This window comes from Cibotium barometz, chromosome 56 (genome assembly GCF_041138505.1).
Source record: "Cibotium barometz isolate CiBa-2024 chromosome 56, ASM4113850v1, whole genome shotgun sequence".
Taxonomy (NCBI): domain Eukaryota; kingdom Viridiplantae; phylum Streptophyta; class Polypodiopsida; order Cyatheales; family Cibotiaceae; genus Cibotium; species Cibotium barometz.
This window is the reverse complement of record NC_141101.1, coordinates 36,764,520-36,783,710: the sequence shown is the minus strand read 5'-3', so window position 1 is coordinate 36,783,710 and position 19,191 is coordinate 36,764,520. Positions and strand designations below refer to the sequence as shown.

The following is a 19,191-nucleotide window of genomic DNA, read 5'->3' as shown; positions in this document are numbered from 1 at the left end:
AGTATTGCTTTTTCATAGACCAAACCATCATAGACATACCACAAACCACAATTCATAACCTGGGCCAGCAGGCAGAGACTTATTGTAGCCATGGGGGAGTGGCACCATGAGGAGTACAACTCAAAAAAGAAGTTCCGACCATCTGAGTTCGAAAGAGATCGTTTCAATAAAGCCCGTAAGTCTGCCAGCTCAGATGCAGTGAGAAGAATCAAGTTCAAAGCCTGCACACAGGCATGCATATTACGTACAAATATAGGATTTCAAAACCAAAGTGCTTGAAAGACACAGCGAAGAGACCAATAGGTGATAGCCCAAGTGGTGAAGGTGTTTGCCTAGGACCAGGAGGTCCTCGGTTCAAAACCCCACAAGATGCTTCTTCGGCGGCATCGCCTACAAGTGCCAATCAGCAGTGAAAAACAGAAACTACGGGAGGAAGGACACACTGAAGAGAGGGTCTTGTATACCTGCACCATTGTGGTTGCAAATTCTAGATCTGCCTCTCCCTCCAAGATGGTGGCAAGCTCCTTGTATATCTTTTGAGCATCAAGGAGCACACATAATGTGCGAACAATAAGAGTGCCCCGCCTGAGACAAAGCAAGGTAAACTTAATCAGCTCTTGTAGTACATATTTTGGGTAATTTGTCTTACAAGCAATGGTGTTACGGATTTGACAAGGGAACCAGTACAAGAAACAAGCTTAGGACAGATGGCCAATGAGGAACTTGCTCAAGAAGAAGATTTGTATGAAAGAGGCTATTTCAAAATAAGCTACCCTACTTACAATTTTTTATGTCTATGTGAGAATAAAATGCCTAGCGGCGAGTTACTTTCTCTATTCAGTTTCTTAAATGGGGAACTTTCCCTGTAAAGTAAGAGATTAAAAACAATGCCTTTAAAAAGGGTTAAAGGACTCCAAGTACCCCTAAACTTGGATTGAAAAAAGAGATATAGAGTCTCTCTCTCTCTCTCTCTCATGCACATCTTACCAAGGACTCACTAATAGATTCAAGTACAGCATGGGGGGAACTCCTTGATTGGATGAAGCTCGTGCCAGTTTTAGACTATAGCTTTAATCATGCATGACGAAACAGTTCCTAGTAATCTAATAATGACTCAAAACTTGATCAAGCTTTAAAAAAACATGGAAATTCTCAATGTATAAAAAGGATCAGCTGAATTATGGCAAAAAACGATAGGCCACATCAAACCAAAAAGCTTTTATGTGCTCATAAAGGTGAACACCATGCATTGGGAGATGTGCAATGCCAACTTTCTTTTGGTGAGGAAAAATGTATATTAGCCATTCCAAAGGTACAAAGAAATAGAGGCTTGCCTTCTTGCACACTGACCTTGTGGATGAACCAGTTTAGGTGGTCCAATGTTTGTTCTCACCCTCACTGACGTTCCTCTAGAAATTTTCCTGAAGCGAGATTAATCACCTGATTTGCAAGAATGTGACCCAACTGCAAGTGGCGCACAACAACAGGCAACAGGCCAAACAGCCGGTAGGCAGCTAGGCAGGTCAGGAGAAGGCCCCCAGGTGTGGGCAGCCACGACGGACATGGGCAGGTAGGCCAGGCAGATGTGTGAATGCTCCAGTGTGAATGGGCAGGTAAAATTAGGTCGGGTGTATGGTCGGCCCCAATTATCAGGCCGACCAGCTCCACAGGCGCCTATAAATAGGCACCCCAATCTCCTCACTTCTCATAAAAAATTCTGTATCTTCTCCTACCAAGAAACAGATCTGCAGCCAGCGTTTACTTCCGATCAGTCTTCTGTAACACGGGCTGAGATCTGCAGATTGATCACCATTTGTACACGACACCATTTAGTTGACGGCCCCAATAATCAGGCCAACCAGCTCCACAGGCGCCCATAAATAGGCACCCCTACCTCCACACTTCTCATCAAAAATTATGTATCTTCTCCTTCAGCAAGCAAGATCACCAAGAAACAGATCTGCAGCCAGCGTTTACTTCCGACCAGAGTCTTCTGTAACTTTGGCTCAGATCTGCAGATTGATCACCATTTGTACACCACACCATTTAGTTCCCCATGCTGACGGAGCAGACGATCTGCATAGAAGCCTGCCTACATAGTTGGTGGTTGTCCGTGGCGGAGCAGATGATCTACATAGTGTGGCAGGAGTTTCTACATAGTTGGCTGTTGTCTGTTCCAAGCCATGGACACAAACCCAACAGGCAAAGCTCATAACTCCGCAGGCAAGCCACACCCGAGGTCCACAACAGTGTCACAACAATAGCAAGAATGAGAGACGTTCACATGATCACCATGCACGTGGTCGTGAGGATTTTCCGACTACAGTCATGAAAGTCGTTCATGTCCAAAATGGAATTACAAGCGCAGAGTTGATGACTACAACTTGGGTCGGTGTCACAAGAGCACACATCACTATTGACTTGCAGTCTGCAGAGGAGCCACAAGATTCGAACTTGCTATGACAACAATCAGCAAAAACAAGAGCAGACATCATCACTCACATGGCATTTATCACAACCTGCAGAAGAGTGAGGATTTATCCACCAAAGGAACTGTTAAGGCCAAAGCGGATAAGCACAAATATAGTTAAGAAATGTCAGAGCATGCTAAGCAGCTGGTACCACAAGGTCTTGTTCTCATCAACGGAACTAAGAAAGGCTCTTGAACAACCATCAGAGGTGTTGTGATACATTTGTGCCTATTTGCAAGTGGTTTTGCAAAGAGCGAGAAAGAAAGAAAGGAAGAAAGAAAGATATATTAAGCGTCTACTAAAGACCCAATGGGCCTATGAGACCAAAGTGATACAATAATGTCCATGGCATATCTCATCATGGAATGGAAAATAAAACAGAAAGAAAACATAAATATAGCTATCTCACTGGGGTGATACAAAACTGTCCATGGAAACTCATCATGGAATACTAAGAACATAAAAACATGGGAGCAACATCAGCTCCAAGTAGATGGTATACCACTCCAAAGGCTCGGTCCGAGGTAACTCCTCTCGGGCGAGGTAGGTCCAGAGTAGCTCGTGGAGGGTCCACAAGATCCACTATGTCGGTGTCCTCCACCTCCTGGGTCCGGAAGAAACTGGTGATGGTTGGCTGCCGAGGGAGGGCGCGGGGTGGCTGGGGCCTGTGTCTCAAGGTGTCCGTGTGTCTGTGGAGCTCAAGCAGGAAGAGGCCCAGGCAACGGAAGTCAATGATCCTGGAGAGTGGACCGAATCCCTCACAAAATAGACAGTGAAACCTCCCGTGCATCTCATAGTATACTGGGCAGCGGCATATGTAATGCTCCTCCGTCTCAACCTCTGTGTGGCATATAGTCGGCAGATCCTCTCCTCTCTAGGTGTCCGTATGAGCTTCCCGGCTTTGAAGATGCGCTCAGCTCTACCTGTCTCCACTCTGAGGCGGTGGGAAGAAACCCGTATCTGGCCAATCGCAATCCGCATGGCATGAGACATGTGAACACTCAAGTAGCCTGGCTGCTGGATGAATCCATCCTGAGTGAGTGTGAGGAAGTGGTCTCTGTAAAAGTGCATCTTCGTGGGGAGCTCCGGGGGTGTGATCCATGTGCAGTGTGTGTAGAGGCTAAGAAGATATGACCGGATAACCCGGTTGGTATCCTCGTGATCCATGTGCAATGTGTGTGGAGGCTAAGAAGATCTGACCGGATAACCCGGTTGGTATCCTCGTGAGACAACCGGAGAAAAGGGGAGTCCAAATTGTACTGAAGGGGGGTAAGGCAGTCCATGCAGAGCCCATATACTGAGAACCAAGTGGAAGCTAGTGCATACCATACTCCAGAGTGCCCCTCAAGTGCTAGCTGTCTGGAGGACTCCAGGGCAAGCCTCGGGTACCTGTGGGGATCCTTGTGACTGATGCGATGGAGGTATGTGACTGTCTAGAAGAGTGCCTCCACTACCATCGGGGCTGCAGCAAACTCTGCCTGGATAATCTGGTGTGGGACTGATGGGTTGCTACGGATCATACGGGAGAACATCATGACTTGGGGCCTCTCAACTCGCTGCCATCCTCATCGGATAAATTTGGCTCCCAGAAAGCTACTCCATACATCAAGGCTGGTGTGATGAGGGTGTCAAAAAAGCCTTCATCCTGGGCTCCTGGAAATGTGCCTGGAAGCATTGCCGCTCAAGTAAGCTCAAGGCTGCATATCCCCACGTCACTCCGGCATGTGCTGCGGGAAGCATGGTAAAGCTTGGGCCACTGAAAGTGACACCAAGGTAGACATAGGATGAGACAATCTCCACAAGATCCCCTCTATATGTGAAGCTCAATCTGGATGTGACGGGGCGAGAGGTATTGAAGACCATTACCTTGGTTTTACCAAGGTTAACAGAGAGGTCCCGCTGAGTGCAAAAGTCACGTAAGGCATCCAACTGTCTCTAAAGCCCTTCGGCTGAGTTTGAGAGGAGGACGATGTCATCTGCATAAAGTAGTATGGGGATCAATATGCCTGCCAGTGTGGGACCAGCCCCGCCTAATCCATCAATGAAGCTCGAGCTAATCAATGTAGAGGCCGAAAAGAGTGGGTGATAGAGGGCAGCCCTGTTTCACCCCAATAGTGCTGAAAATCTCATGTGAAGTACCTCCTGGGGCTCTCACTCGTCCGGTGACGGACTCATAGAGGGCGATGATGCTCCAAACCATGTCAGATGGGACTCCGATCTCCTGTAGATGGTGTAAGAGGCGGGCTCGGGGTACAGTATCAAAAGCTTTGCGGAAATCCACAAAGCAGCAGTAAATCCTCTGGTGTCGTGCTCTACCCTCCTCGATGATGGCACGGAGGGTGAAGATGTGGTCAAGGGTAGAGTAGCTCCTCCGAAAGCCAGCCTGTCCTGAGGCTCTGCATCCCTAGCTCTCTGCAAATGAACTGAGCTCCGCCTCTAGCACTGATCCATAGAGTTTGGCCAATGTGTGGCCAATCATGATCGTCCAGTAGTTATTAGGATCAAGTGGATCTCTGGCTCTGAGGATGGTGTTGGTGGACCAAGAGGGTGGAAATCCTTCACAAAGGGCTCTATTGAACATGTAGGCTAGCTAGTAGGGACGCTAGGGTATCACGGGCATGCGAGATGTACTCGGCAGTGAGTCCCTCATGATCTTGAGCTCGCCCATTGCGTCGTCTACGAATGGCCTTGAGGACCATGCCCTTTGTGAAGAAGGTGGAGGTGGTGGGGCGGGGATCTGGTGGTGGGGGTAGGGGTGGCTGATGGGGGATATGATAGAGGGAGCGTGCATAGGAGTGCCATGTGTCCGGGTAGGTGATAGGTGTAGGAGGGTGATGTTCTTGGAGTTTCCTCCATGCCTCTTTGCAGTTCGGCCCTAAGAAAAGTCGGTATAACTCAACCTCTTTCCGAGCGTAGAACTCCCGTTTCTTGTGTTGGGTGAGCCGTTGAGAAATCCGTTGCGCTTGGCACTTCGTGATATGCCCAATCCGTACCTCATGCTTAAGACGGGAGCGTGTGGCCTGACATTTGTCATCATACCAACCATTCTGGGGCATGGAACTGCAAGGTGGCTTGGCGGTAGACTGCCGCGTGCAAATGAAAGAAGCTGTGGCGGATGTGTGGAGTATGGTGGTGAGTTGTGTTGTGAGGGTGGATAGGGGGACAGTAGGTTCCACATCCTAGAGTTGGCGGTAGATGTGGTTGGAGTAAACAAGGTCAAGCTTGCCGGTGGCGCCGTATGTAGTAGAGATGACAGCTGGGTGGTGAGTGTGTCTAGAGGTGATAGGGAATCCATCTGGAATAGCCCGTCATATACATGATGCTCATATATGTCTGCCTAGTCATGGGTGAAGTAGAAAGTTGTATGCGATGCCTGTGTGGGCTGTGTGGGTGTTGGTGTGGAGCTCGCCAGTGACAGTAAGAGGTACGCGTGATCCGCACACCAATAGGACAGGGGAGGATGGTGAAAGATGTCACTGCCTGTGTGGTCTCCATGGACCCCATGATGTAGTCCACTGTGCTATCCCCCCCTATCGTGGAAAGCATGTCAGTGCTCCTGAATCCTACCACTGCCTCATCCCGTTATAAATAACGAGATGGTGTCGCGCTCCCAGCTCAAGTAAGTGATGACCATATCTGGTGTTATCCGGCCCCATGTCCTCTGACACCCTACAAGCTCCGGTTTCCTCCACCTCTAGTGTGTGCATCACCTCGGGGTGCTCGAAATCATAAATGTCGCACTGTCGGCTCTGTGTCCGTGCATTGAAGTCCCCCATAAGGAGGACTTCCCCCAGGTTGGAGTAGTGTATGATCTCATCTTAAAGGGCTGCATATGGTGACTCTCCCAATGGCCCTGTGTCCTCCTCCTCGCCTCTACTCTCATCCTTTGCTGTCATGGCATATCTGGATCCTCTAGGAGAGAAGTAGCATAGAGCAATGTATAACACCTTGTCTGCTGAGAGCTGCAATCTAATCCACATGTATCTAGCCTCCTGGTCACGTGCTACCACCTGTAGGGCTCCTGTAGCTCTCGCTTGAAGAGTACTGCTATACCTCCAGATCCTCTCGATGTGCTCTGCCGTGTGGTCCCCCTGTATGTAAACTCCCACTGATAGCCCTCTACTTTGGGTAGCCCCCTCTCTGGGCTCTGGGCATCTTTGTAAGTAGTATGATGTCCCGTCCCTCCATGACCTCCTCCCTCCTCCCAGGATGTGTCCAAAGTGCTCCATTGCAGTTCCAAACTGCTATGTGTATCTGTGAATCTGGATCCTCCATAGCCGATGTCCCATAGGCCGCTTGGCGCTAATCGATGGCCTTGCCATGGATGATGACACGGCCATCGCGATAGAATGCTCTCTTGCCCTCTTTCCGGGCCTGTAGGACTCTCGGCATGCATGTTTTCCTGTGTTCTATCTGCATCCTTGTAAGGTCGTCATCCAAATAGATGGGATCTCCCTATAATCCTCGTAGAATCACCCTCTTTCTCATGAAGATGACCCTCTCCGTCTCTCCTGCAAAGTGTAGGATGAGGGCTCGCTTGCGTGTTGAGTCTTTCCCGGCTCTCCATGCTTTGGTGAAGGGGAGAGGGTCCTCTTCCCTATAGCCGAGCTTCATGCATAGAAGTTGTCCATCTTTCTCGGGAGTGGAGTCGGGTGTCTCGGCTATACCTATGACTCAAATGTTGAGGCGGCGGGCATACCTCATCTCCTCCTCCTCAATGGTGGTGTGAATGATTTGGTGTTCTTCCCTTTGAGTCTCCTCCCTCACTTCTTTACGGATGTTCTTCTTCACCACCTCAACCCATCCTGACTGCTTGGCTTCGAGTTTTCCCTCCATGTCCTTTGTGATCTCCTTGGAGATCTCTTCTTTGATGGCACACACACACTGGTACCTCCTACTTTATATACCTAGATGAATCCAGGAACATGCCCAAATTTACCTTTTAGGAACGTGCATGTTATATACTCGTGGTAGTCAACCCACAAGACTATATGACTATCAACTCCATTATGCATAGTATGGACTAGATACTACGACATCCCCACTAACGTCATCAATGCCCAATAGTGGGTGTAGAACTCTGTATCAAGATATGCTCTAGCCTCTCACACACGCACTCCACACACACACACACACACACACACACACACACATAAGAGCATATATTCACACAAAGGCCTTCGTACTCACAAACCTCCGGAGATGCAGGGCAGACTCAGCCATAATGAAGCCTAGCACTAAGGGAAGTACAAATAGAAAGAATTAGTATAGCAAATAAGTAGTTGATGGGGAAAATTCACCGCCAAAGATAGAAAGCTTTATATTTATGTACAAGAAAATGTGTTACAAATGCTTCTCAAGTACAAAATACAACACAAGGATGTGATCCTTGAAGCTCAGCATAGAAGACGCTATTAGGTGCCAGTGCTCAGCCCACGCTCTACCTCCAATGCCATATCTTTAGAGATTCACTCTTTGACTGTTTTGCTTCAAGGAATGCAAGATGATGGACTAAACATCTATCCGCTATTTTACTTTATTTTCTTTTCTTTTTTTTGTTTTGTTTTGTTTTTTTTTTGGGGGGGGGGGGGGGGTCAGGTGGCTAAGGTTTAGATTTAATAAATCCAAGGTTATTGGCTATTTATGGCTAGACTGTTATTTATAGCACCAATAAGCACTATATAAGTGAGTCTTGGGTTATTATTGATTCATTGTGGTCTGGACCTAGATCGACAGCTTACTCCTGCCATGGACATGGCAGATCATGGGCATTTTGAATCTGTCAGAAGTAGGTGCTTTTTTACGTTTTGCTCACAGGATAGGGTTTTTGTGGATTCTAAGAGAAGGGGGAGAGAGGGGAGATCTGTATGCATGTGTGCAGGTGGAAATTGTCCTCGGAAACCCCTGTTTTTTCGAAGACACCCTAGGTTCTCTCTGAATTGTCAGTGCTGCAAATAGTGTCTGCATTTTTTTCCATGGTGTATGTGGTCACCTAGAATGGGCTGTAGGGCTTGCAGCCAGGCATGCAGAGAAGGGCGAATTGGGGCGCCAACAATAGACAGCAGATGTTGCACAGGTGTGCAGCCAGCAGGTGTTTCACATAAGAGCTGTACAGGCCACGTAGCAGGCTGTCCAGCACCTGGAACAGGCCGTACAGAACCTGCAGCAGGCTGTACAGAGCCTGTAACAGGGCCTGCACAGCCCGTATACATGCCACGTGGCAGGCTGGCGCAGATGTGGACAGATGACAGCCGCCAGAGAGAGGGAGAGAGCAGAAGTGGATGGTGGCTATTTGAAAAAGCTTGCTGTAGGGGGGCTCTTTTCATACAAAACCACGCTTAACCATCTGACATGGTGGAGAGAACTCAAGAATAAACCAAGTAGTTGGGCGGAGTTTGAGACAATGTTTCGAGATGAGTTCCTCCAAATAGAGGATGAGTTTGATATTGTGGCCAAGTTTATGGACTCGGACATGAAGAACCTGTCTTTTGACACGTACTTACAGAGATTTAGAGAGTTGTAATCCCAAGCGGCACACATGGATGCCACAACATTGTGTGGGTTTTTTAATCCGTGGGTTGGCATGAGAACATAAGCTTCAGGTAAAGAATAACCATAGCATCACACTGGAGAATGCCATCCCATATGTTAGGATTTATGAGACAATAGCTGGCCAAATTCAGGAGAACGTCTCTCAAAAACCTCAAACTAGAGAAACCATTGAGCAGGCTTCCAAGCGTAAACAAAAGTTTAAGTCTCAGAAGGCTCCACAGAACCAAACCCACTCTTCAGGTGAACCCAATCCAAAGAAGGATCAGAAGGGCCAATCAGTAGACTCTCCAAAACATTAGGGAGTGGAGGTGTTTCTCTTGTGGTCAGAAGGGCCATATGAGGGCGAGTTGTCCAACGGCAAAGAGTAAGGCGGCAGCGCATTGACCGAAGTAACAAGTAACCCTCAAATTTCTTCTGTGGATACTATTGTTTTAGGTCACACTACTTGCATGGAAGGTGCTTTCAGAATGGCACTCTTCAGTCCTACCGACTTCATACAAATGTTAAGGTCGGTGTTACAAAAGACTATGCACATCCTTTTTGACCCTGATAGCACTCACAAAGTCATTAATGCTAAACTTGTGCAGAAGCTAGAAGTGAAGATGCAACTAAAAGATCGCGTGTATCGTGTGAACTTGGTGGCAGGACATGGACAGACCTGGAACAAACGCTGTCTCAATTACTGATATCTATTCAGAGTTCTATGTCTATGTAGATTGGAAGGATCATGTTTTGTCCTTTGTAATGGAAGATGCTCCAGTCTATTTGAAGGGTGATTTTGCAATCCTCGTAATATAATGTATATTTGTTATGCAGTGTTTCACTCTGTTAGTACCCTTTCATTTAATGTTTAATTGTGATTAATAATGGTTAAGTTAGATGATAATACTAGCATATGATTCTCGCAATAGCTATACGTTTGGTAGGAGTTGGGTTTAAACCCACATTCCCCAAGACCTTGGTAATTGAAGGAGACATAATTGTGGTGCCTGATAGTTAGGAGTCTGAGGTATGATATCCCCTAGGTACGAGGATTTACTAGATCCTTGGGTATGATGTTACAGCTAACATATATTTATCTCGACGATTTCAAGTTTCCAATTCCATGAGGAGTTGGAGGACTGAAGGATGGTTTATATTCTTTAGGGACTTGAGAAGGTTCTGTTTTTTCTGTCTTGTTCCCATGGTCATATAAGAACATGAGCTTCAATTGGGTTGGTTCCTTGATATGTGGTTACGTGGATTTGATACACATGTATAAACCTGCTTTTGGAGATAGTTTATGCAAAGAGCTAGATTATCCTCCATTTACATAAATGTCCTAAGTGGGGAAGAATGTTACATACCTATTGCTAAACCTTGGGATTAGGGACTAATCCAACAAGGTTAGGGAAGCCCTAGGATTAGGACAAGCATGTGGATTCAGGTGGCTAAGGTTCAAATTTAATAAATCCAAGGTTATTGGCTATTTATGACTGGATTGTTAGTTATAGCAGCAATAAGCACTATATAAGTGAGTCTTGGGTTCTTATTGATTCATTGTGGTTTGGACCTAGACCAAGAGGCTTACTCTTGCCATGGACATGGCGGATCACGGGTAGTCTTGCCGAGGGCCCTTGTGGGCAGGCAACCCTGGTGGTATGGGATGCCAAGGTTGACTGACATGGACTCGTGGGAGTGGAACCTTAGCCTTTGGCTCGAGGGAGGTTTGAGGACGTGAACCTATGATTGGGTGGTGAGCTTGCCTGCACCCCTTTTATTTGGTTTCTCTAATCCGGTTTATGCATGTGTATTAGGTGATCCTTGGGAGGAGTCCCTTACATGTTCACACATGTTTATGCTGCCCACCAACTGCAGCCCGACTTCCCCACACTTGTCCACACTCCTTGTATGGCTAGGCATGCCCAAACCAGCCCTCCCTCATGGCTGCCCCACCAAGCCGGCCTATCTTGATCCCGGGGTCAGGACCACATGGAGGTGTCACACTCTTCCCTATGAGACCAAGTTAGAATTGCGGTTTGGAACTGCAATGGGGCTCTAGAGACAGATGCAGGCTTATTCCAGGAGACACTCAAAGGGTGCGGCATAGTACTATACACAGAGACACACAAGTGCTAGGGGAGCCGGCTACCTGAGGTCAGAGGATATAGATTAGAGTCCACATACCGCCCACAGCGGCGCGCCACACACGGTAGGGGGAACCAGAGGCTCAAGAGGAGTGGCCATACTATACAAAGAGGAGATACAACATATAATACAAGTGGTCAGACAAGATGCGGGAGCACAGTTCATGTGGATCAGGATCAAAACAGAAAGGCCCCAAGACATCTACCTAGCAATAAGCTAATTCGCTCCGGCGACATCCGGATATGCCACCCGTGGAGAGTCTGCCACTCTATGATGACATTATGGAGTTCTCCAACCTGGGAGACATCCTCCTTGTTGGAGACTTCAACGCCCGCGCTGCCATCGCACAGATACCCTTCTTCAAGACAGATGCGCCATGTACCAAGAGATCGACACTGAGGGCACAGACCTCGAGCGTACATCACAAGACACAGCAACCCGCAACTACGGGAAGCATTTCCTGGCCCCTGGCGGAGGACTAGCCATCTACAATGACTTAGCCCGATGGCCCAGCTACAACTTTTTCACATGATGCCCCTTCGCACATGGAGCCATGATGGGCTCTCTCCTTGATACCACTCCTCCCGGACTTCACCATCTCGCCTCGCCCTATTGGAGTCACAGCCGACCATGCGAGTACACCCAGCCCTCGGTTCTGCTGCACCACCGCCACCCGAGATACCACTTCACCAGAGAGACCTCTCCCATCTACTCCAACCACATTTACCGCACCCTCTCCAACCTTGATCCCACACCCCACTTGATGAGCTCACCACACAGCTCGCAACACCCTCCACACATCCACAACAGCCACATACCAAAGCCCCCCTCAACCACCATGATACCAGTTATTCTATGGTTCACATGTTCAATAGGGGGGTTTCCCCACCAGCTAGTCCTCCAACACCATTGTGCCCATTCTGAAAGCAAGTGATCCCCTGGACCCCAGCAACTATAGGACTATCATGATTGGTCATACTTTGGCCAAGATCTATGGATCAATTTTGGAATATAAGCAGACTCAAGGCCCCAGGGCAGGCAGGTTTAATGAGACGGCACTCCACACTAGACCACATCTTCACACTATGGGCCATCATTGAGGAGGGGAGAGCCCAAGGGCATCAGATATACTACTGCTTTGTGGATTTCCGAAAGGCTTTTGATACCGTCCCACGAGCCAGACTGATGAGGAGACTAGGATATGGGAGTACCAGCAAAGATGGTTTAGGGGATTCTCACACTCTACAAATCCATCACTGCCAGAGTACAGGACCCAAGGGAAGACTTAGAGGTCATACATAGCACTATCGGGGTGAAGTAGGACTGCCCCTTGTCTCCCACTCTATTTGATGAGATATTTGCCTACATAGATAGACACGGAGGACCAAGAGCATGACTAGCAGGAGTCTTGATACCAATCCTATTGTATGCAGATGACATTGTCCTTATATCTGACTCGCCAGAGGGGTTGCAAAGGCACCTAGATGCAGTACAAGCCTTCTGCAAGGACTTGGACCTAACTATGAACCTTGAGAAGACCAAGGTTATGATCTTTAACACTACCCCACAGTGGATAGGCAGATATGCGCAGTAGTTTACTTACAGTGGGCACTGGGGAGCCCGTGGAGCATATCACATCATATGTATACCTCGGGATCACCTTTTCTGGACCCAAGTTCTCCATGAGGAAGGCAACTCAAGCCAGATTGGCACATGGCTATGCAGCCCTCGGCTCACTACTGAGGTAGTGCTCACAGATAAAGTTACAGGAGCCGAGGACAAGTCACAAAACTATGGCTATTTGACACACTAGTCACACCTACACTATTGTATGGGATCCCATTTGGGGGCCAGCCTATACCACAGGAGGAGACGGAGGGGGGACCAGCTGAGACAGATACGGAGGAAGCATATGATGGATGGAAGTCAATGGAGAGGCCCTTGGTGAGGATGATCTCACCCATAGAAGTAAGCCATCAGTGCCACACGAGATTGTGTGGGCACAGATGGGCTGTACGGACAATACCAGAGGCTCTACTCCAGATAGTGACATGCTGGAGCCTGGCACACATTATGGGAGCTCCCACCATCAGTGCCACACGAGATTGTGTGGGTGGAGATGGGGGCTGCACGGACAGTAACAGAGGCTCTACTCAAGATAGTGACATGCTAAGCACACGTTATGGGAGCTCCCACCAGACAAATACCCCCGGCTTGCCTCCAGACAGTTGGCACTAGATGGAGATACACAGTGCAGGTATGCGCATGTGGGCACCTGGTTCAGTTTACATGGCATGCAGATGGAAGCACCCCCCCCCCCCCCCCCCTTTTCAGTACAGCATAGAGGCACCTTCCTTTGATCTCAGCTGCACAGGGCTGAACACGGTCATTAGGAAGGACATTGTTAGACTGGATACTTAGAGGACCTGGTGCTCACCCACTCAACCCCTAAGGACCAAGATGGCCTTCTACAGAGACCACCTTCTTCACTTGGCGGAGGATAGCTTTATCACATGCCCATGCTACATGGACACACATCTGTCGTTTGGAATGAGATGCACGATTGGCCAAATCCGCACCTCATCCCACCACTTGAGAGTGGTGGGCGAGGGATGGCTGCCCCAAAGGATAGGATGTGTCATCTTTGCCATACAGAGGCCGAGACGGAGGAGCACTACATATGCCGATGTCCAGTATACTATAAGATCAGGGGGAAGCTTCACTGCCTCTTCCGAGACAGGTTTGGACCACTCTCCGGGATCATGGACTTGCCGGATCAGAGATGCCTAGGGCTCTTACTTCTAGAGCTTTGCAGACCCTATTGCGGCCCAGACCAGCAGCACCTACCTGAGGACCAGCGCAGAGAGAGCTCACTGATTTTTTCCAGCCTCCAGCTTCGAGGGCAGACCCACCCACCCTGCCTGGACCCAGGCTGATGTAGGAGCCGGAATGCATCACCATAGGAGGATCAGGGCCACCATTTTACACCATCACAGACCCCTCACACGGGCTCAGCTTTACCAATCTGAGTGCCATGTTGCAATGCCCCATGCGGGATATCTTAGGATGATATGCGAACCTATGCTCTTTGAACATGGATCAGCTCTAGCATTTTAGCTTTGTCATTTCTTTCATTTCATTTTAGTACCCATGATGATGTATTCCATGAACACGATGTAATCATTTTGGTCTCGTAGGTCATTTTGGCCTTTTGTAGACGTTAATATAACTTCCTTTCTTCTCTCTCTCTCCTTATCTGCCTGTACAATTGCGCACTACTCTCACATGTTGCCTAAGAAGTGCACGGTGGATTTGGTCGATTAAATTTGTAAAATCAAGATGTTTTCTACTAATTCAAAATAGTGTACTTGCACCATTTTTAAATCTATGTTGGTGTTGCTGTTTAAAAAATTAAGCATTTTTATGCATGTTACATGCCAAATAGGCATTTTATAGCCCCTTCATTGTATGAAACATTCAAGAAACGATTCTGAGAGGTAAGAAACGTATGAAAGCTGTGACACTGCCCTTGGATGAGAGGAGCGATGCTCAAATCAACTGTGTTGCGAATGTTGAATCAAGCATGCCTTGTCTCATGCTGGTTGAGGCTCAATTACCATCATTCTATGCCTCCAGAAACTTACATCCATGATATTTGGATGCCTTAGAAATACTTGGGCTTCTGATGGGTAAACGGTGTAGTGAACATCAATTTTTAAGTGATTTGATGCCAACTTAAGGGCTCAAAAATATATATCGTTTAATTCTTGGAAGCCTCATGGACTACTGGGCTACTGGGCTACTGGGCTACTGCATGAATCTTCAGGATTCAGTTATTCTAAGACCTGCACATGCTAAATTGGTCACATGCTGGTGGCATTTTCACACACACACACACACAGACAGAGGCCTGCAGGCCAAGAGTGAAACAAGGTATTGAATGAAGCATGGGCATTTTAAACCCTCTTTATTCTATGCATAAGAAATGTGTTTCAAAAATAAAAAACATTTGTAAACTACCTCAAACTTCCACCCTGACAACAATGACACGAGAGAAAAGTCAAAGCTTCTTACATGCCACCTTGCTTGTCCCACAAAACCTCCATCACACAACATAATATTGCATTCATGTACAGACCCCTGCCCTCTGTCCATCCCTTTCCCACTGACCAAATGCATTCTATATTGCAAGCAACAAGACCATGCCAGTTCAGTTCAAACAAGGCTTACTTTTCAAGAAGTGCATGATCAGTTCGAAATCGATGAACAAGAAAAACCATCAATTGGCGAAAATGTTGCTTGTCCCTCGCAATGCAAGCATGAATCTCAAGCCCTAGTAACACAACCTGTCAACCAAAATTGGTTTACATTCAAACAAACAAAAAAAGTCGTTAAATACGCCTAAAAAGGGGTGCCTAAAATTTCACCGACAAACTGCACCGTTGGTATCCATTTGTGCTCAGTACAAGGAGTTAATTATCAAGGTTCTTTTAGAATCTGGACCACCATTACATGTTGAAACATACCTCATCTGAAGAGTCTGCCAAGGACTGAAGTAAAGGGGGGAATATGGAGTCAAGGTATGACAAAACCTGTTGTGAATAGAAGTGTTGAGCTCTCTCTCTCTCTCTCTCTCTCTCTCTCTCTCTCTCTCCGTCGGATAAATCATATTTGGTCTCTTGGGATTGTTCCTACGACATTAAAAAAGCTGCTTCTTCTTCTTCTTCTTCTCTCTCTCTCCCTCCCTCTCTCTCTCACACACACACAGACAGACACACACAAACCAAGAAATTTAGTCACATGTCCATGCCATGAGGATTGCTATTGGTCAACCGCGAGTATCTTCTCACCACCTTCCACTAGTGACAAGGAGGGCACACGTCATACCACGAGGAACGGATCTAAAGATTATGCATGATAGGGGAGGTCTAGATGGAGAAGCACTAGCTGCTCAGATGCTTGGTGTATGATGAGATATAGGGGAGGTTTTCTTGTCTCTTCAAGGAGGGATTTTGCCCCCCACGCTTTACAGAGATCAGAAATGTTTGGCCTGCACCGTTCGACAGGTATTACTGAGGATAGACAGAACGTCAAGATCAGCAAGATACCCTCAGTCATCCATCAACGACTTCTTTGGACACACCCGGTGGTAGTGCTTTAAAAAGATCAGAAATGTTTGGCCTGCACCGTTGGAGAGGTCTTACTGAGGATAGATAGAACGTCAAGATCAGCAAGATACCCTCAGTTATCCATCACCGACTTCTTTGGACCACCAGTTGGTTGTGACAGATTCTCAGCACAGTTGACATCCAAGGGGGATGACACCCACACCCAGAAAAAGAGTGCCCCCTCCCCCCAAAAAAAAACCAGTGCCTTGAGACCCAGAATCATCTCGCACACATGGAGTTACCCGGAATCAGGCAACAATCCCTTCAGAGAGCCCGATGCCCTTATCCTGCAAGTTCCAAGCAACAAAAAATATCCCTCTGCCCCAAGTAGTGGACATTGCCTCCATGTATATTGTCACAGACGTGGATCACACAGGCTGAGGACCCAAGCAATACACGGGTCTGTTTTTCTTTTGGCACTTTTTATCTTCTATGTTTATGATCTTCAGTTTACAGACGGAACTTCAGACGGAACTTATGTAACACTTTTTGGTCTCAAAGACCCATTGAGTCTTTAGCAGACATTAATAAAATCTCTCTCTCTCTCTCTCTCTCTCACACACACAACCCAATGCCATGAATCAGAACTTGTCTTGTATCCCAATGTAACTATTCACTTGTTTTATGCAAAGCAGGATCAGAAAGCAACAAGCTCGCAGAAATTGGCACAAATAACTTTTCTTTCCTTGTCAAAAGCAATGATACACACACTAGACCTCCCAGTTAAACAGTCGTCACAAGAAGCACAAACTGTTCACAGCTCACAAATGTAGAGTAACTCATCTGGATTCGACACATCAAATCATACCATTGGCAAAACTTGTTTTCCTTTTCATTTTTATGAGCTGTAGGGTGTGAAACGAGGAAGAAGAGGAAGAGGCAAATGGACACACAAGCACACACAGGTGCATGCACAAGATGGGAGAGAGAGAAAGAGAGACCTCTGTCCTGTGCCTCTGCAATAGAACGGAGATCCATCGTAAAGCTTCAAGCCTTGTTTCCTCCCACTCACTTCCCAGATCCCTGAACATGTCACCATGAACCAGTTACATAGGTTGGGAAAAAATATCCTTACTCTTTGAAAGGAAGAAAACTTGCAAGGGGATGTAATTTCATATAAAAATTTAGGTTTCATTACTCTCTCTCTCTCTCTCCATAGTGTACCCCTCCGTCCCACATGATATTGTATCCCCTCACTATATTCCACTCACCTCCATAGCATACCCCCCCCCCCCCTCACTATATTCACACCCTATAAGGGTTTCTGTTTACCTTCCATTTCCAGTTTCATTTTCTAGGTGCCAGTAGTATCATCTTTATTTTTCATTTTCTGGTTTTTTTTTTAATCCAGACATTGTATCAGATCCACCATGATGTAACTTTTGGTCTCATAGGTCATTATGGCCTTTTGAAGACGTTAATATAACATTTCATTTCATTTCTCTCTCTCTCTCTCTCTCTCTCTCTCTCTCTCTCTCTCTCAATGAGCCATCAAAGATTTCTTTGTGGTACACACATCCACATCGGAATCCTCTACTATGACATCAGAGCCCACCATCCGTACCCACACTCCAGCTCCACGCCCCAAAGGAGTTCTCAGCGAGAGCTCGATCCATTCTACGAGACAGACCTCCCTGACCGAGAGCATCAGGTCCCTCCACCACACAGAGACAGATTCGTGAGGTTCTCCGCCGACATGACACGCTCCCATCACAGAGGCTTGACATTCACTCCACCATCAGATCGGTTCTGGCTGAGGCACGTATCGTCATTAGCTGATAACAGCATATCTCACTCTACATAGGATCATCTGGTGATCACATGTACTCTCAGATGTTTTCATTTTACTTTTTCTTTCAGTTTTCCATGGCTCAGTAACTCTCTCTCTCTCTCTCTCTCTCTCTCTCTCTCTCTCTCTCTCTCTTACAAGGATGCAGATAGAACACAAGAAAACATGCATGCCGAGAGTCCTACAGGCCCGGAAAGAGGGCAAGAGAGCATATTGGGATGATTCTATTCTTTTCCGGCTTATAGATGTGATTGTTGTATGTTTTTCTCATACTTGATAGAAGTCTCTTTTTGAAGAAAAAAAAAAGAAGCAGCTCTCTTATAATCAATTAAAGAAATACCACAAGGAGCGCCACTGCGTTTTGGGGCCAATCGGTGTCCGTGTAATGTTTCAAGAGCACTTTAGCTCCCCTTGTTTGTTTTCCTTTTTCTAGGTCCTCAAAGGTGTTGAAGTGTTTGTGTGCAAGTTTGTTTTTTCGTCTGAAGACTGAGGCGGGTTTACACTACCGCTCATACTTCTAACACATGACTGCTTCCATAAGCAGAACTGTTGGTTAGTGTAGTCCCCACTCCTGACCTTTTCTCTTTCTCATTGTTGGAAGGAAGCCTCTTGCTTCTGAGAAAGCCTTTGCTCTGATACCAATGTCACAAAGAGGGGACCTGGAACCAACAATACTAGACCAAACACTTCAGATACCAAACACAGAGCACGATACCACAACGGAAGAAACCATATACAATACAAAAACACTGCACTGAGCCGGAACAGCTGCCCCCCGTAGGAATCTTGTTTATTCAGATAGAAGCTTTTTACAAGAACCCAGGGTGAAAAACACTGTATCTTTCCCACAGTACTTCAGCAAGGCAACTCAAGTCCATGATCATCAAAGATCTTCCAAAGACTGTCCAAAAAACAGCTCTCAAAACCGTCTTCAAATCTGCTCCAATACAAGTTCTCTGTTCCCAGCGTGTCCCGTGCAAGGGAACCCAAAGGACAGTCACTATTGTTCAGCCAGCTCTTGAGCAGCCACAATCGAGAGAAAGACAGAGATTTTGCTGCTGTTTGGCCAGCCTAGCAAAGGGGG

The 19,191-nt window shown here is 47.0% G+C and overlaps 1 protein-coding gene across 4 annotated transcripts in view; it reads right to left on the bottom strand.

The window, feature by feature from the left end:
• The window catches only part of LOC147607174 (protein VAC14 homolog), a 57,333-nt gene that overhangs the window by 1,603 nt on the left and 36,539 nt on the right, over nucleotides 1-19,191 (bottom strand). For all 4 annotated transcript variants that reach the window (XR_015264894.1, XM_086791423.1, XM_086791425.1 and 1 more), the window contains exons 12-16: nucleotides 17,260-17,341; nucleotides 15,677-15,742; nucleotides 15,381-15,496; nucleotides 465-585; nucleotides 60-221 (exon numbers count right to left, since the gene is read on the bottom strand). Coding sequence is in view for 3 of the 4 variants with exons in the window: in XM_086791423.1 (XP_086647549.1) it covers nucleotides 60-221; nucleotides 465-585; nucleotides 15,381-15,496; nucleotides 15,677-15,742; nucleotides 17,260-17,341 (547 nt within the window). In the remaining variant the exon portion in view is untranslated. The remainder of the gene's footprint in view (nucleotides 1-59; nucleotides 222-464; nucleotides 586-15,380; nucleotides 15,497-15,676; nucleotides 15,743-17,259; nucleotides 17,342-19,191) is intronic.